This window comes from Schistocerca gregaria, chromosome 7 (assembly GCF_023897955.1).
Source record: "Schistocerca gregaria isolate iqSchGreg1 chromosome 7, iqSchGreg1.2, whole genome shotgun sequence".
In the NCBI taxonomy this organism is placed as follows: domain Eukaryota; kingdom Metazoa; phylum Arthropoda; class Insecta; order Orthoptera; family Acrididae; genus Schistocerca; species Schistocerca gregaria.
In genome coordinates, this window is record NC_064926.1 from 399713394 (window position 1) to 399733030 (window position 19637).

Genomic DNA, 19637 nt, shown 5'->3' on the forward strand with positions numbered 1-19637 from the left:
CAAGCCCCATATCCACTTCATGTACAGACATTCAGATGAATCGATACTGGCAGACTGGAGCTATCAGTATCTGGATACCATAACTTAGTTATTCAAGTGCTTCCTACAAAGACTTGTTAAGTCTTCGAAGGAACCACTCGACTAATGAATTCATGTTTGCCGGATACTGATGGCTCTAGTATGCCAATACTGATACATCTGAATGACTATACACAAACTGCAAATGGGGTGGTTGGGTGGTTTGGCGGAGGGAGCAAACCGCGAGGTTTTCAGCCCCATTGTAGTATGGAAAGATGGGGAAAGAGGTCAGCCATGCCCTTTCAGAGCAACAATCCCAGCATTTGCCTTAAGTGATTTAGGGAAATCACAGAAAACCTAAATCAGGATGGCCGGACATGGGTTTGAATCATCATACTGCAAAATGCAAGTCCAGTGTGCTACACAATGTGCCATCTCTCTGTCATATGGGGTGTGAAAATGGCATACTGAAATGCCAAAACTTGTTGACAAAATAAAATAAAAACTTCTCAAGACGTATGGCTGTTAGGCAACTTTACTTGGGGTATATTTGACCAGCTGCTGTCCTGCATCCACAATCGATCAACATTGAGTTAGATCTGTGGTGTTTCCTATTGTCAAAAAGTGGAAAGAAAAATTAGTTAATGAATCTAAAGGAATTACGAGCACCAAACTGGATGAATGGATACAGAAGAACCATTTGCTTTGGAAATATTCAAAGCCAAATGTGCTACACAGTGTGGTTCACCATACTGAGTGGCTGCTGTACCCCATGGCTCATCTGATTTCTCACACCCAAGACTAGTTTCCCCTCAAGGTTTCAATATGGAAACTTGCCCTTCAACATATTTTTTATCACCCTCTTTGACTTAGACCTGCATAAATGACCCTCCCCTCCTTCCCCCCCCCCCCCCCCCCCAATGGTACAATTTCATTATTTATTAATTACTTCTTTTATTTTCATTTTACCCTCTCCCACTTCTCTTGCAGTTCCTCTCATATTCTCCTAACCTTCCTATTTTTTTTTTTTTAACGGCATCAAAACTCAGACTGTAATGCAATAGTCAATGAATTACATAAAATAGCGATTAAAGCATAAATGTAAAATAAATGTAGTGTATCAGTTCTGATGGCAATTACCACTTTAATAAAGCTTCAATCTCTTCAATATTTATACATAAAAACAATTTCAGAGACAATCCACTTCACAGAATACAGTTATAGTATGCGCAAATGCTTTGCAACATTAATCAAGTCATCAACTATTATCGCAATGCCAACATCAGAATCCAGAAGAAGCATTATTGGAAGGAAATATCATGCAGTACTTACTCTATGATACACCATTTCTCCTCAATATTGGTTATTACTGAGAATTGATTTCCAGCCTTTACAGCAGCCTCGCCATTCCTCAGTATTCCATCTGGTAATTCAACATCATCAGTAGCCTTAGCTGGTTGTCTACATTCTTCCATCCACTTCTGGAAGCCTTCAAAGTTGAATGATGCCCATAATCCTCCATAATATTCATTGCTACAAAATGAAGAATAGAAAAGAAAGACATTAAGTTACAATTATATGGCAATCAAATCACAGTTAGGGATTTTTAAAATATGGGATATGAAAAGGAAAATGTTTTCCATTTATTATTTCAAGAACAGTCTCCAAAATTAATGCCAAATGTACTGACCAAAGTTAGTCAATTCAGAAGGGCTTTCTATTTATGCAGAGAAAAGTTTGAGAGTATTTTCTTTTTAAGTTCTGGGCAAAGATTTTCAACCCATTCTACACACATACAACTGAAATGGTAGGAAAGTTCTGGTAGAATGCAAATAATTTGGGTAAGAAGACCACTCAGCAAATGGCAGCTTTGTTTAGCTATTGACAGGCACACACAAAAGAGAGGGAAAACTTGCTAGCTAGCTTTCAGAATAAATCCCTTGTTGAGCACGAGTATAGACATACACGCACACACACGTTCATGCGTGCGCACGCACGCGTCTGTGCCCCTACATTGTGCTGGCTGGGCAGTCAATGCCAGGATTACATTTTTGCAGGTGGAATGTGGTGGGATGGGGTTTGATGTCAGGTGGGTTGGGCAGAGGGAAAGGGAGGTGGTAGGTAGGAATAGGGATTGCGGTGGGTAGCAGCTCAGAGGAAGGTAGCAGGTAGGAAGGGTGGGAGGTGCACGAGCTAGGCATATGTTGCATGGGTAATGGAGCCAGTGGAGTTCAGAGTACAATGAAGGTGGTGTGGATGGGGATGCAGTGAGAGGGCAGAGGAAGGGGAAATTGTTGGGTGGAGGATGTGGGTACAGTGGCTTAACAGAGACAGAGGCCAGGATATTTATGAGAGTGAAGGATGTGTTGCAAGGATAAGCTCACCTGTGTAGTTCAGAAAAGGCGAGGATGGAGGAAAGGATGCAGATGGTCTAGGTTGTGAAACAGCTATTGAAATCAAGCATGTTGTGCTTGGCTGTGTGTTGTGCCACTGGGTGGTCAATTCTGTTATTGTCCAGAGTTTGGTATTGGGCATTCATTCTGGAGGACAGTTGGTTGGGTTATTATATCAATATAAAAAAACTGAGCAGCGATTGCAGCACAGTTGGAATGAGGTGGTTGCTTTCACGGGTGAAACACACTGATGTGTTCGATAGGCCTGTGGGGCAGGGCAGGTGTAGGAAGTGCTGGTTGGGTCGATTGCTCACGTTGTGTGTGTGTGTGTGTGTGTGTGTGTGTGTGTGTGTGTGTGTGTGTGTGTGTGTGTGTGTGTGTCCACTAGCTCTGCAAAGGATTTTTTCTGAAAGCTAGTAAGTGTGTGTGTGTGTCCCCACTAGCTCTGCAAAGGATTTTTTCTGAAAGCTAGTAAGTTTTCTTTCTCTCTAGTGTGTGACTCCCAATGACTCTGCAAATTTAACGAGTTGTCCCCTTGATACTTAAAATCAATACACAACTGACCTCTTTTTATTAAAAATAGGAGGTTGAGTTAGTAGTTTTTACTGTTAATATATGAAAAATTCTATCACATTTATAATTACAATGGCAAAAACAGAGCACAATTTTTGTTTATAATCTTACTGCCTATTTTTTCTGAAGATATCTTCAAAGAAAGCCTATGTTAATTAATGACAATAATATCCTCATTAGTCACATGTTTATTGGTTGTACAATTTCTGAAGCATTTCAAAGCTTGATCGCACTGTCCTACTTCTCTATGAGTTCTGAATGTTCAACTGTCCTGGTGAAAAAATCTAATGGAAGCTGCAGTACTAAGATATGTACTCTTTTCTATATTAACATATGCTGAAATCAATGACTTGTTTTTCAAGAGCTGTTGGTACATACTTTCATTGAAATTGAGTCTGAAGGTTCCCCAAAATCTACGAGTCTTAGGCAAAGTGGTAATTCATATTTTTCCTCCATTCTGCACCTTCATTCTCTACAGCCTGGTAGGCAGCGATGCATTTAAATGATCACTTTTTAATATTTTTCCTTGAATAGCTTGAAAATGGCTTCCAGATAAAATGTTTCCTAGTATAAAATCAAACTACATTAAACTTTCTATGAAAAACGGTCTTCTTAATTTCTTCTGTAGGACTAATGGCTTCGACATATCAGGGAATGGAAAAAAAGTCACAAATTATTAAAAACAGTGTTTTAATAGTATGAAATAATTGTTTATTGTTAACCGAAGTGAGTCAAAAACAAATATTAAATGACTGTACCACATCTATGTGCATTACAGCTGTATTAAGGGATTAAATGTGTTCTGGTGGTGTAACATGGAAGGAGTTGGTGGTGGATGTTAATTGCATGAGGGAAGGTATGTTGGCAGATTGTGATGATGTAGTTCATTCGTTCATAGGTCTTCAAGCTGAAGAGTGAGCAGTAAGTCCCCACTCTCTTTACCTCACTACATTACAAGTGCAATCTGCTGGGGCAGGCGACTTTCTTCACCACCAGCACTACCTGCTTTTCAGTTTAACAGACTATACCCCTCTAGCATTCCCAGCCCAGTTCTCTTATGTGAAGGTACAAATAACTTCATGGAGATAGTGCTTGTACAGTGGAATTATTTTCAGTTTATTGAGCAAGTTTTTATTTGCAGTTGTTAAGTGAGACCTTATGAAAAGAAAACTTAACAGGTGGTGCTGTCAACTGTCTACCACACTGAAGAGCCTACTGCAAGTGTAACATGCTGGCACTATGTCATCAACAATGTCATTCTAATTTTCTCCACTATCAATGGTTGCATTTCGGCCGAAGATTCTGGTGTGTGTGTGTGTGTGTGTGTGTGTGTGTGTGTGTGTGTGTGTGTGTGTGTGTGTGTGTGTGTTTTTTTTAACTGACGACAGCTGTGGCCAAAAGCTTTACGCGAGTGTCTTAACTGTGCCTGTCAGCAACTTGACGTGTCTTCTTTATGCAGAGCAGTACCACGTCTTTTCCTACATTGTTGATATTCCCATCTGAAGTTTCCATTGTCTGATTTATTACACACCCTGTAATTGTTTCTTGGGGGGGGGGGGGGGGTGGGTTAGTGTTTGACATCCTGTCGACAACGAGATCATTAGAGACGGAGCACAAGCTCAGTTTAGGGAAGAAAATCGGCCGTGCCCTTTCAAAGGAATCATCCCGGCATTTGCCTGAAACGATTTAGGGAAAGCACGGAAAACCTAAATCAGGATGGCCGGAAACTGGTTTGAACCGTTGTCCTCCTGAATGCGAGTCCAGTGTGCTAACCACTGCGCCACCTCGCTCGGTAATTGTTTCTTGTGACATAGTGGGGTGGGGTAGATAGAGTAGTGACTTGCCTCACTCTTCAGATAGCAAATCTATTGACAAGGCAAAATGACAGTGCGTGATCACAATCAGCAACCATTCTTCTCTCTTAAGTCACCCCCCCCTTTCTCATCCCCCTCCAGACCCCAATTTACCTCTTAGATGTGGTACACACATGCAGTATTTGTTTACAACCATCTTCATTTAACAAAAACTATTAATTTTATACCATCTAAACAGCTTTTGATTATTGTTATTTTTTTCATTATTTGAAACTCTAAAACTGTTAGAACAGGAGAAAAAAATGAATAGGACTGTTTTTTATAGAAAATTTAATTTAGTTTAATTTTATAATGGTAAAAATTTTCATTATAAGTTGCGGTTATAGAGTTAACTACGAAAAACATAAAAATGATATCTTTAACTGCACCCTCGCCGGGATTTTTAAGTACGATGCTCGTTATACTCCTTTAAAACACTGTAAAAAAATTGTGACTACATAATTTTTTACCCCTTTTTGCCCCTTTCTTGGTCTTTGTTGACTGAGCTATTTTGCCAGTATCTTTTTGTCTTCATTCCATCTTAGTTGACAACAACTGTTTATCCCTAAAAACTATAATTTTTTTTACACAATATATATGTCTGCCTGTGTGTGTGTGTGTGTGTGTGTGTGTGTGTGTGTGTGTGTGTGTGTGGGGGCGCCCGCGGGCGCAAGTATATACCTGTCTTTTTTCCCCGCTCCCGGGATTGGAATGACTCCTTACCCTCTCCCTTAAAACCCATATCCTTTCGTCTTTCCCTCTCCTTCCCTCTTTCCTGATGAAGCAACTTTGGGTTGCGAAAGCTTGAATTTTGTGTGTGTGTGTGTGTGTGTGTGTGTGTGTTATTGTGTCTATCTACCAGCACTTTCCCGTATGGTAAGTCACAGCATATTTTTTAATATATTTTTCCCATGTGGAATGTTTCTTTCTATATCATTTATGCTTAATGTGACAGAGTTGTTTTTCTTCTTTATACTGAAGTGAGTAATGCTTGTTTTCTGGTTACCCAGTGCTAATTTATTTCATCCCACCCAGTCATAAACCTCCTTGAGGCCTTCATTTGCATCTTCCAATAGTAGTTCTGGTGTTTTATCAGCTACTATGATGCTGCTGTCATCAGCAAAGAGAATTCTTTCTCCATGTCATATTACACTGTTTTCATGTATCACTGGAAGCATTTGTTTGCTACTCCTGTCTCATCTAATGCACCTAACTTGTGAACAAGTATTTTAAGGTCAAAAGCGTCAAATGACTCGGACAAGTCTAAAACCAAACTATGCTTCATTAAAACACTATATTTATTCATGAAACTCAATCTATCTTTCATTACCGATTCGATTACTTTGAGACTACTCGATAGGTAGGGAAGAAAGCTTTTAGTCTTGTATATTCATTGCATTAGCTTGCATGCTGCCTACACATGCTTTCAAAACAGAGGCTATAACTTCATCTATGTTTGCTGACTTCTTATTTTTAACTGTTGTACTGTATACCTGACTACGCCCACTGTTGTGGGAAAGAGCATCACTGCACTTCCAATGTAATTCATTGTGAGTGCTACATGCGTTTTAGGAGGATTTTACTGTAACTTAACAATACCAGAGAAATTAAGAATTCTGCTGTAAACAATGGTTGGGGACAAGGTGGCTGGCTATTTTGAGAAATTGCACAGCAAAGTTTCAATAAAATATTATAAATAAGATGTAGCAAGTGCTCGAAATGTGATTTTTTTTACTCAGATAAGTTGCTATTTTCAAATATATTTAGAGAAACAACAGATTTCTAAAATGGTAAATTTTACCCAAAATTTTATTCTTAAAAATTTGGCAGTGGAAACATAACATTGTTTACTCACAAACTTGTTGTTGTTGTTGTGGTCTTCAGTCCTGAGACTGGTTTGATGCAGCTCTCCATGCTACTCTATCCTGTGCAAGCTTCTTCATCTCCCAGTACCTACTGCAACCTGCATCCTTCTGAATCTGCTTAGTGTACTCATCTCTCGGTCTCCCTCTACGATTTTTACCCTCCACACTGCCCTCCAATGCTAAATTTGTGATCCCTTGATGCCTCAAAACATGTCCTACCAATCGATCCCTTCTTCTAGTCAAGTTGTGCCACAAACTTCTCTTCTCCCCAATCCTATTCAATACCTCCTCATTAGTTACGTGATCTATCCACCTTATCTTCAGTATTCTTCTGTAGCACCACATTTCGAAAGCTTCTATTCTCTTCTTGTCCAAACTAGTTATCGTCCATGTTTCACTTCCATACATGGCTACACTCCAAACAAATATTTTCAGAAATGACTTCCTGACACTTAAACCTATATTCGATGTTAACAAATTTCTCTTCTTCAGAAACGCTTTCCTTGCCATTGCCAGTCTACATTTTATATCCTCTCTACTTCGACCATCATCAGTTATTTTACTTCCTAAATAGCAAAACTCCTTTACTACTTTAAGTGTCTCATTTCCTAATCTAATTCCCTCAGCATCACCCGATTTAATTGGACTACATTCCATTATCCTCGTTTTGCTTTTGTTGATGTTCATCTTATATCCTCCTTTCAAGACACTGTCCATTCCGTTCAACTGCTCTTCCAAGTCCTTTGCCGTCTCTGACATAATTACAATGTCATCGGCGAACCCAAAGTTTCTATTTTTTCTCCATGGATTTTAATGCCTACTCCGAACTTTTCTTTTGTTTCCTTTACTGTTTGCTCAGTACTCAGATTAAATAGCATCGGGGAGAGGCTACAACCCTGTCTCACTCCTTTCCCAACCACTGCTTCCCTTTCATGCCCCTCGACTCTTATGACTGCCATCTTGTTTCTGGGCACTTAATGTGGGTCAGAACTGACTTACAACTGTTTACCTGCTATTCAAATTAACCAAGCTTTACCCTAAGATCTCTCAAAATATGGATTTAAAAGATCGAAATTGCTTCACTTTCTGACACGAAGATTTGAATTAACAATTTTTGTAATATTAATGTATAACAATTTTCAAAATGAATCTATGATTCACACACAGATTCACACTAATGGACCCCAAAAAGCATTTTCCTGACTTGAACTTCACCTGCATTACTACTACTGGCATTTACCACTGTTTACATGCACACTCTCTGACAAAAGTGCTATTAGCAAAAATCTGAAATTTGTATTACAACTGCTATCTCTCATTTTATCATGGAACTATTAATTAAAATGAATAAAGCATGTCAGGTACTGTGTTAAATACAATGACTGACTATCATTGAATGTTGCTTCCCACTGTTAACAGTTGGGGCATTCAGTCATTTACAAAATTTGCCAATGCCCAAAGATTTTCTATTACCCTACCTATATCTTTGTTTTGTATGCTTTATAATTGTGTCTGCCTTTTCCTGTTTCATTTTTAATGAAATTCCACAGCACTTTGTTTTTATTGTCTGCATTATATATTTTCATTGAATGACTTTTTTTTTTTTGCAGCAAGCACTACCCTTCTTTATATCTTACTGTACTGTGCTTTACATGTGATAGGAAGAACTGTGAACTAGTGTAGCACTTTTGTAAAGAATAGGAATTCAAGAGACTTTGATACCTCCAGTTATCCATGTATTTTCATTAGCTACTGCTGTTGAAGTAGCTTCTTTTGAAATGTTTCCCCAAAAATTAATTCCAATAATGTGCAGAATTTAGAGAGCTTAACATGTACATTGTTTGCTGTATACACTTCACTGGCCTGATAAAATAAAGAATGAGGTGGCTCTCTGCAGAATTGGTGAAGAAAAGAACATGTGGAAGATGCCGGCAAGGAGGATGGAAAGGATGATAAGACATGTATTGTGACATCAGGGAATAACCACCATGTTACTAAAGGGAGCTGCAGAGGTTAAGAACTGTAGGGGAAGACACATATTTGAATACCTCTAACGAATAATTGAGAATGTCCCACGTTTGATTTGCCAGTACCCAGATACAGTATGCATTTTGTGTTCCAAGAATGTCCTCCTGTAGCCCTGCACTTTTGTTGGTTTTATCAAGCCTGTTTCTAGCTTTATTATTTGACAGTAAAGATCAGAGAAGACATGATACCCTAGAACCAGTGTTTATGATTTGTGGTATGCCAAAACTGTTCAAAATGTCTGAAAAGTTAATTTCAACCTCAACATCTTTGTTCATGTTTATGTGTCCAGATATTATTAGTTTAGTTTACATGGCTGAGGCTCTTTCCAGAACTTCAGCTAATTTGCTGAAGAAAACGTCCATATAACCAATAGGTTATGATTAATTTCTTATCAATGTATAGCTCTGTTAGTTCATCAGCTTCAAATTGAAAATGTTTACCTACAAAAAGCTGTGTCCTCTGTAATGCATACTACTGTGCTGTTCAAAGCCTGTCTTCCAACTTCAAGCTGTTGTACACCTAGATATTTTGGTGAAGAATAGGTAATTCTGAGCAAATACTACAGTCCAATGTGGTACATTACATCTTCCATGTACACGCTGGAGATATTTCTACACTGGCTGAGACACTGAAGGGAAGGGAAGGGAGCCTGTCGTCACGATTTAACCTAACTCTGAGGCCAACCTCCCTTTCCCCTGCTGAAGTGCAAACTACACATAGTGCAGTCTCATCTCTGATAGTCTCCACCGGCATCACTGCAATGTGCAACCAGTCAACAATCATAAGCACCATCTCCAGCTCTGCCTGCACTGACTCACCATACAGCAATGTCAAGTACCAGCTGAACAGCTCATCCAGGCTCACATCTGCACTGCCAGTTAGAGAAACTATCTTTCTCTGGTCACCACTGCCAACTTTTGACTACTATATTCAGATTTGCAAACCCTGGTCATGGCAGTTCGGGACCCAATGACCATAAGCTGGTTGTATAAATGCACCACAAAATTTGCTGACAGTGAAAACAAAGTCACAAGTGAGTGAAATTATGCACAGATACTGGGATACTACCACTTGGGACATCAAAACATTTACATATGAAAACTAATCTAATGATGACATTTATTTAGTGTACTTTTGTTGAATTACTCTGTCCTCTAAAACAACCACTGTCAAACATTAACTCTTTCAGACCTGAAGTTTTTTCTGGAGGAAGGAAAATTTTTCTTTACAGAGTAATGCTCTTAGGTGACCTTTTAATGATTTTAGATTAAAGATTTATAAAAAAAAATATATATGCCCATTTTCTAAACAGACTTTACAGACTTGGTTTAATTTTATGAACTAAAATAACCCTTTACAAAATATTCTCTATCGTAATAAATAGTAAAATTCTCATTCAATAATTAACATGCAAAATAACAAAACAATATTAAAACATACAGCGGAATACAGTGAACCACCCACATCTGTGCATTCTGGTGACCATGATCTGCTGCTACACTGACTTGCTGATATTTTCATAGTGTTGCCCAATAGTTGACAGGACATGAGCATGATGAAAAAATTGAACATTCACAAACGTGTAGTTCAGGTTTCCATTGGGAAAAATACTTCTGTTGCAGCTAACATACAGTAAAAGTTAATGTACATGATTGTAGCCGAATGGTCTGAAAGGGTTGAGAGAGAGCATTGGTGAGAACCAACAAATAAGCAACCATCGGTCCCTGCACTGCTCCAAAAAACTGTACATGAAAATGCTACTTTTTAGTGGGTCATATCTAAGGTTCTAATGATCACAAATATGAGAGACAAGTGTTCTGGATAGCTCTCGGTCTAATGACCATTTGTATACCTATCAGAAGAATGAGCATACGGTAGTTATACTACAATAAATGGACACAATTGAAAAATTACACACTTCTACCAGCCCAAGCAAATTGAGCAAATCAGTGGATTCTTTTGGATTAGGTGTGGTGGTCAGGATGGGTCATAGGTGGCTTATAAAAGCACTATTTGTTCATAGGCAGTTCCTACAAAAACCACGAAAAATCAGATTTTTGGATACAGAAAGTATCAATTGTGGGGATAGCCACTTCTATAATTTCAATCCATAGTAAATCATCAAAACTTTTACAGTATATGCTTGTGATAGTATTCTCAGGGAAGTGCACAATTTTTTCCCACATCATTAACCGTTACTGACATCTAGAGGTTAAAAGTTACAGTACCTTCAGGTGAGTGTTTCACACTTGAGACTGTTAGTTCATATTGCCACCTTTATACCAAAAACTGGTTTACAGTCACATGCGTGAAGACAGCCACTATACGAGTGATATCTGTTGAGTGATGCGTCCTGCTGTTCCATCTATGGTGTGCAGGCTCATGCGTAATGCAATAATATATGTCCACTATCTGTTAGGATACGCACTTGTGACATTAAAATTCAGATGCCAAAATTTGTAAAATTAAATATCGCTGGACAGGTCATATAAACATTTTCTCTCTGAAGAAATTAATGAAATTACTGGGTCCCATACCTTATCCAGTTGAATGTCACCACCATGATTAATAAGAGCTTGTGCTAAATGTATTTCCACCTATTCCTAATAACTAAATCCCATAAGATCTTGTCAAGCCCAAGTTCAATGCATCTTTCACACACTGTAAACATCGTCTGTCCTATGTAGGCTTTGACACACTGGCAAGGTATTCTGTAGATTCCAGCCTTCCGCAATCCCAGATTATACTTTCCATACCGAGAAGAGGCCAAGTCTTTGAAGGTGGGTTGAAGATTACTTTGACATGATGTTTTTTTAAGATTCTCTCTTATTTTGAAGAAATATTGCTGATCTACAGGAGGAGCACACTGGACTTCAACCGCTCTTTCTCTTGATCCTGTGGATGGGCACTCTTCTTCTCCCTTAAAGCTGTGCTGAACTGATGCAGGGAATATCCATTATCTTTTAACACTGATTGTAGGTGTATATCCTTCGCAAGGAGTAACAGTGTTCGAGGATGCCCATAGTTTGTGATTGATGGTGGCAACCAGATGCATGCAAATACACATCTGTATCTGTGGACTTATGGTAAATGGAATGTCCCAATGATCCATCCACTTTCTGTCTGACCAAGATGTCCAGGAAAGGCAGACAGCCGCCCTCCTCCATTTCCATCATCATAAAGTTGATATTATTGTGGAGAGAGTTTAGATGCTGCAAAAAGTGTGACAGTTCTTCTTCGGGGCAATACAACAAAAGTACCATCCACACATTGCCAGAAGACTTTTGATTTAAGTTATCCCGAATCAAGAGCCATCTCCTCAAAGTCTTCAATAAAAAATTTCACTACCAGAGTGGAGAGAAGACTCGTGGCAACACCATCAATTTGCTCAAAATATTCACTGTTGAACAGAAAATAGTTTGAGGATAGGGCATGGTAAAACAGCACTGCTATATAAACTTTGGACTTACTGCTGATGAGTGACAATGAATCCACAAGGGGGACTCTATGAGCTGCACCTCTGAAGCTTAACATTTCCTCGATTGAAAGGGTCGCATTAGGAAAGCTACGAGAAGATTCTCACAAGGTGATTCTTCCAGTGGACAAGGAAAACACCACTGTGCTATTACAAAATGGCTTGCTGAGTGAACCATTGTATCAGAAGATTGATAGAGACCCCACAGAGAGAATAGAACAATGGCAGTGTTGCCAAATTTCTCTTCCCTTCCACAAGAAGTTGCAAAAACATTAATCTCACAGCTCTGTTCCACCATGGTTATACTGTCTTCCAAAAATTCACAAAGAAGGTCTTCCATTATGTCCTATTGTGAGCAATATTGGCACTCCATGACTTACCTAGCATCTTGATTCTTTACTAAGATCTTTTGTAGGGAAGAGTTCACATGATATTCACAACTCCAGTGACTCTACTAGCACACTTAAATTCAATTCATCGAGTCAAAATGACTTTTTAGTAATCTTCAATGTTATCTCAGTCTTCACTACCGGTTCCTCTCATGGATTCAGTGTCACTCAGCAGCACTAAGTTCAAAGCCGAAACAACACCACTATTTCATCATCCCTTTTCTTCAAGCTACTTTTTATTCAATGGTGTTGCCATAGGTGGTTCTCTCTCCCCCCCTCTGGTAGCAAAATTTTTATGGAATAATTTGAGGCAAGGGCATTTTCTATAACAGCACTTAAACCACAAGTCTTCTGGCAAAATGAAGATGATACTTCTGTAGTGTGGCTCCATGGTGAATAACAACAGTCATGCTTTTTGCAGCATCTGAATTCTATATGACAATATTAAATTTACAATGAAAGTGGGGAAGGGCGGCCTTCTGCCTTTTCTAGACATCTTGGCCACATGGAAAGTGGATGGATCATTGGGGAATTCTGTTTACAATAAACAACACATACAGTTCTGCATTTTCAGGAATCTAGTTACCAGCACCCATCACAAGCTACGGACATCCTTTGAATGTTGGTGCACCAGACGCATGTTGTGTCTTGTAAAGGAGCTGGTACACCTGCAATCAATGTTCATAGATGATGGATATTCCCCACTTCAGATCAACAGAGCTTTAAGGAAAAAGAAAGACAAGATCACAAGGACAAGGATCAGTTCAAATCCAGGACGTTCCTCCTGTACATCAGCAGTATTTCATTGATTTAGGGAGAATCTTAAGAAACAGCACATTGAAATAATCTTATGCCCACCTACGAAGACTTTTACTCTTCTTCCTTCGTCAAAGAACCACCTGGGATTGTGGAAGGCTGGAATCTGCAGAATACATTGTCAGTGTGGCAAAACCTACATTGGTCAGACAATGTGCACAGTGCAACAAAGATGCATTGAACATGACTGCCATGTTTACCTTTCACAGCTCAGTAAGTCTGTTATAGCCACGCATTATATATCTGCAGGACATTCCATGGAAATCTTGGCCTCGACGAGATCCTTCTGGGATTCAATTATTAGGAATCTGTGGACTGTGTTTATATTTTATTAATTTCCACATCTGAATTTTAAGTCCACGAGTGTGTATTCTGACAGAGTGCACACAAGTATCACATTACGCTTGTGCCTGCGTGCCATAGATGGAGCAATATTCAAAGAGGGCGCATAATAGTAGAGCGGTCGCTCATAAAGCAGCTGCCATAGTGCATGTCCTCGCCAATTTTTAGTATAAATGTAGTGTGAAACACTCACCTGAAGATGGCTGAATGGCTGTCAGCCAAAATATTGTGGCAAGAAGTCTATGTTATCCTGCTGCAATTCCAAAAATTCTTGGAATACCTTCTATGGCAGGAAAATTTCAAGAATTGTATAGAACTTTTTTTATATGAGCTGTGGCAGGGAAAAGAAGGGAACCAGCAGAAATATATTCCTGTCAAAGCACAAAAAAAGTCTGCAAGAAAAGTGGGGAACCAGCTGCCTCCATTCTCATTCCACCTTCCTCAACAAAAATGTTGGCACACAAACATTCACACTTTTTTGCTGAGAGAGTAGTAAAGAGACGGTGATAGTGGAAAAGAGAGGTGATACTGATGGTCATTGTGAGGTAGCAGCAGTAAAATAGAAAAAGAAATGGCTGGAGATAGAATAAGTGGAAGCAAATAAAGAGGAGACAGTGGAAATGAAAATACAAATGTTTGGAGAGCATGCATACACTTGGGAAATCTGGACTCTCCTAGAATGACGAGCTTTAACATACAGGTATAGGGGAGAGCACATTTTTGACTGGAATTTTGAACATGTGAGTAAAGAGGACAAAATAAGTTAAGATCACTCACAATTTTTGAGCTGACGAAATATGATGGAGACAGTGGCAGTGGGAAAGAAACACACAATGAAACCCTGTAAATGAGAATGGAGTCAGTGGCTGTGGGATATATTTTAAATCAACAGAGAAAAAGGAGGCAGTGGGAGAGTGACATATATGGACAGTGGCAGTGAAAAGGAGATGCTGAGTATGAAGACTGAACTATAAAGACAAACTGGGTAAAAGGATTTACAATGTCTGTGTTAAAAAAGAGTGTTAATATGTTCACATGCCAATTTTTTTTTTTTTTTTTAGGTTTGAGACAGCTGGTTCCCCACTTTTCTGTCAGTTTTTTTAAAGAACAACATATTCAGCTTTTGTGATCCCAAAGTAGAATTTTTCTGCTGGCAATATATTACCTAACTTGGACAAAAAATTAAATATGTATAAACTGTAAGACTGACTGCAAACAGTAAACCCTTTAATATAATACACTTAATTTTATTATCTTTATACTGATATTACACAGATAATTTTTCTGTAGCTATAAAAACAGAAATAATTCTTCCCTTACCTGTCTAGATGAAGAACTTTCTTACCAACTCTGCTGGCTGCTGCAGCAACAATTGATTCTGTCATTCCTGTGAACAGAAATTTAAATTAATACTTTGTTAACTGAATGGTTAAAAAATGACGTATAACCAATAACATATACTGAGTATACTATTATTACAGCAAAATGATTTTTTTGGATTACTGCGTAACACAATCAGCCATTTCATCCACTGCTGAATAAAGACCTCCTCCAAGAGCTGTCCATATTTGATAGCCTTAAGGCACATGTACCCAAGTGGATTCTGCAAATTTTCTAGAGCCATCTACCCTCCTTTAACCAGGATGCCTTCTCAGTTTTTTTTATGTATCCGCATCAAGCAAAGTACTTCCATGGTTCACTGATCATTCATGCACCTAGATGTATCTTCTGCCCATCACCATTTAATTTTAATTATAGTCATAATCAATCTTACTCATCTGCTTGCTGATCTATTTGTTTGTGTTCTAGCAATTCCCAACATGCATCTCTCCACTGCTTGCTGAACTACCTTTCTTCATTAAAGTCCATGTCTCGATACCATTAATTCAAAATTGGTAATTCAAATTAAGGTAAATTTTTCTTTAAAAACATATCTTAAGATTAATTTAAGAAATCTCTCCAGGTAATTTTGGCTAATCTGTTAATTTCTTTTCCAGTCCATCCAACTGTCGTCATAAACAGTCCTAACTACAAAACAAACTGTTTCTATGACATCTTTGTTAATTTGTACTATTTTCTTTTTGACCTGTTGGTTATAAATTGTTTTTCTTATTGTAATTTATTTTCACATTTATTTTCAGAGTTGCTCTAAAAAGTTCTTCCATTTGTTGTTTATCTGCTCTAAAGGCAGACAGTAAAAAATCATCTGCAAAATGGAGGCTGTTAAAACTGATCCACTGAAATATATTTGTCTGTTTTCCCCATTTAAGAATCCGGAAACTGTTTAAAGGACTTCCAAAATTAGTATTTGTAATCTAGAAGCACCTTGTTCAACTTGCCCTTTCACCTCCAAAATGTTCACTATCCTGGTTAAGTCTAATGGAGCTGCAGCACAGATGGTCTCCTGTGCTATATCCACTTCTAGAGCCAGTTTTTTTTTCCTTTGATTAAAATCTAATATTTCTTCAATGTTGCTGGTGACAACTTTAGTGAATATATTGTAGGCCCTTCCTTCTCATCTATTCTGGTAAGTCTTCCCTGACCTGGGGTGCTGGGAGACTTTTCTGAACTCTTCCCCTTTTCCTAAACCTCACCAATCATTTTCCTTCATCCCTCTTCCTTCCCCTTCAACCCCTCTCCAAGAAGAAAGAGCCACTGGCTCTTAAAGCTTGTGTAAACAATACTTTTTACATGTGTGTTTTCCTGTTGCTGCTTGGTAAGCAGATTTTTTATCTATAAATTACATTACATTTTCAAAAATTGATTATTTTTTTGTTACATGATTACCCTGCAATTCACAATCCAGTGTCTGGAAGAGGGTTCATCGAACCACCTTCATGCTACTTCTCTACAATTCCACTTTCACTCTCACTCTCAAACAGTGTGTGGGGAAAAATGAACACTTCAATCTTCCCATGCAAACTCTGATTTCTCTTATTTTATTATAATGACCGTTTCTCCCTATGTAGGTGGACACCAACAAAATATTTTCACACACTGAGGAGAATGTTGGTGACTGAAATTTTGTGAGAAGATCGTGCCGCAATGAATGCCTTTATTTTAATGATAGCCATTCCCATTTGCTTATCATATCCATGACACACACTCCCCTATTTCACGACAATTTAGCTTTTAATTACCATGCCTCCTTAAATGACTACTTATAATGTACACCCTACATAAGTTTTTTTCCCTTTCATGTTTTATTGTTTTCAATTATTTCACTTAGCAAATTATTATTGCCACTTCTCAAATCTTCTCAAGGACATTTCCATTTTTTGTCGATTCAACATAATATAATATGTTCTTATCATAATTTTCTTGAAATTTTCATCTTCTCTTTAAAACTTTTTTCTATTTGGAATTTTCTTTTCTTTTTCTTTCTTTACACCAACAATATATTTTGCTGCATGCATAAGGTGTAGCTCTGAGTAACCGTTTTCTAAGATGCTGACCTGGTTAAATTTCATTTGGTCTGTCTTCCTACTCTCAAATTTTTCATGGTTTCTATTTGACTCCCTTTCTGATACACCTGTATGTTTACAGCTATGTACCTACTTTTTACTCACAAACTTCTGAATCAAACACATTCAATGCAAGAGTGATTTACTATTATCAAACTGTGTTACACTGCTTTACTATTTGATGACTTTTTAGTTCCATTCAGGCACTGTGAAGTCCAGTTTCTATTTGATATGTTCTGAAGGAATATGATAAGGACAAATATACTGTTATTTCAAATTTTACAGATGTATTACTCAACTAATTCTTCTCTTCCTCTTCCTCCTCCTCCTCCTCCTCATACTTCACTCTTTTGCTGCACTTCTGATAAATTGATGTTGTGCATTTCCTCTTCCAGCCCCAATTATCTATCTTTTTGGATACTAATATTTCACACGTTGTACTTCTAAAATGATGTCGCCTCCAAATTAGACACCATTCTGTAAATTATTTTCAGTTACACAGTAATACTTTTTCGCAACCAGTTTTCCGAGACTTTGGACAATGTTCTGTTTCATCCAAAAAATGGTTCAATATTACAAATACAAGATTAAAAGAAAACTACTTAGCCCTATTTAGCCAGTTATATTATTTAAAGTTACATCTGTTGTCACAAAGCCACAAAGCCAATAGGGCAGACAAGTATAGTGTAAGCAGTCTCTTTAGCAGATCTATTGCACCTTCTAAGTGTTCTGTCAATGAATCACAGCGTTTGGTTTGCTCTACCCCTAACATTACCTATGTGAGCATTCCAACTTACATTATTTGCAATTGTAATCCCTAAGTATTTAGTTGAATTTACAGCCTTCAGATTTGTGTAACTTTACTGCTACACAAAATTTAGCGGACTTCTTTAAGTACTCATGTGGATAACTTTATACTTTTCTTTATCCACGGTCAATTGCCATTTTTCGCACCACACAGGTATCTTATCTAAATCATTTTGCAATTTGTTTTGGTCATCTGATGACTTTAAAAGATGGTAAATGACAGCATCATCTGCAAATAATCTAAGAGGGTTTCTAAGATTGTCTCCATTGCCATTAATATAGATCAGAAGCAATAGAGGGCCAGTAACACTTCCTTGGGGAATGCCGGATATTACTTCTGTTTTACTCGATGACTTTCCATCTATTACTACGAACTAGGACCTTTCTGACAGGAAATCATGAATCCAGTCGCACAACTGAGACGATATTCCATAGGTACACAGTTGGGTTGTGGTTGCTTGTGAGGAACGGTATTGAAAGCCGTGGGAAAATCTAAAAATATGGAGTCAATTTGACATCCCCTGTCAATAGCACTCATTACATCACGAGTATAAAGAGCTAGTCGTGTTCCACAATAATTATATTTTCTGAATTTGTGCCGACTGCGTCAGTAAATCGTTTCCTTTGAGGTACTTCATAATGAATATATTATATGTTCTAAAGCCCTATTGCAAATTGGCGTTAGTGATATGGCTCAGTAATTCAGCGGATTACTGCTATTTCCCTTTTTGAGTATTGGCGTGACTTGAGCAACTTTCCAGACTTTAGATACGGAACTTTCTGTAAGCGAGTGGTTGTATATAATTGCTAAATATGGAAGTACTGCATCTGCATACTGTGAAAGGAACCTGACTGGTATACCATCTGGAATGGAAGCCTTGCCTTAATTAAGTGATTTAAGTTGCTTTGCTACACCGAGGATATCTACGTCTATGTTTCACATCTTCGCAGTCATTTTTGATTGGAATTCGGGAATATTTACTTCATCTTCTTTGGTGAAGGAGTTTCGGAAAACCATATTTAATAACACTGCTTTGGTGACATTGGCATCAGTGACTTCACTGTTGTTATCCTGCAGTGGAGGTATTGACTGCGTCTTGCCACTGGTGTACAAGTTCCAGCTTCAGGGAGTTAGTTGGAGCCAAATCCACGGAATTTTATTTTGGTTGGAACCAAGGAGAGAAATAATATGCAGATTTTGCACAACCTACAAAAATCAATAACAGCACTCTTAGATTTTGGAACCACATGGTCTTTCTTAAGCGAGCATGGAGGAATGGTTTTTGGAGGATTTGGAGGATGTTGGACATGGGGTGCAGGTCATTCTGCACCCAGGCCTAAAGAAACCGAAGCTTATATGAGGATGAAGGAACACAAAGATATAAAAGAAAAGGCAACAAAGAGAGTAGGTCAAAAAACATTTAACAGACACTGTGTTAACTACATTTCAGAGTTCATAAAACATATTTGACACAGTTAGGAAGAAAGACAACTATAGAAGAGTTAAGTATTATTAGATCCCATCTATCTATCTGAACTTATACTTCAAATAGTTATGCAGTCCAATATTACATAACCTTTTACACTTTTTGCATTCCTGCAGATTTTCTTTCA

General features: G+C 38.1%; 1 protein-coding gene across 1 annotated transcript in view; it reads right to left on the bottom strand.

Moving 5' to 3' along the window:
* LOC126282240 (rab proteins geranylgeranyltransferase component A 2) overlaps nt 1-19637 on the bottom strand; it is a 55835-nt gene that overhangs the window by 29221 nt on the left and 6977 nt on the right. The window contains exons 2-3 of the mRNA XM_049981827.1: nt 15073-15139; nt 1351-1551 (exon numbers count right to left, since the gene is read on the bottom strand). Coding sequence (XP_049837784.1) covers nt 1351-1551; nt 15073-15139 — 268 coding nt within the window. The remainder of the gene's footprint in view (nt 1-1350; nt 1552-15072; nt 15140-19637) is intronic.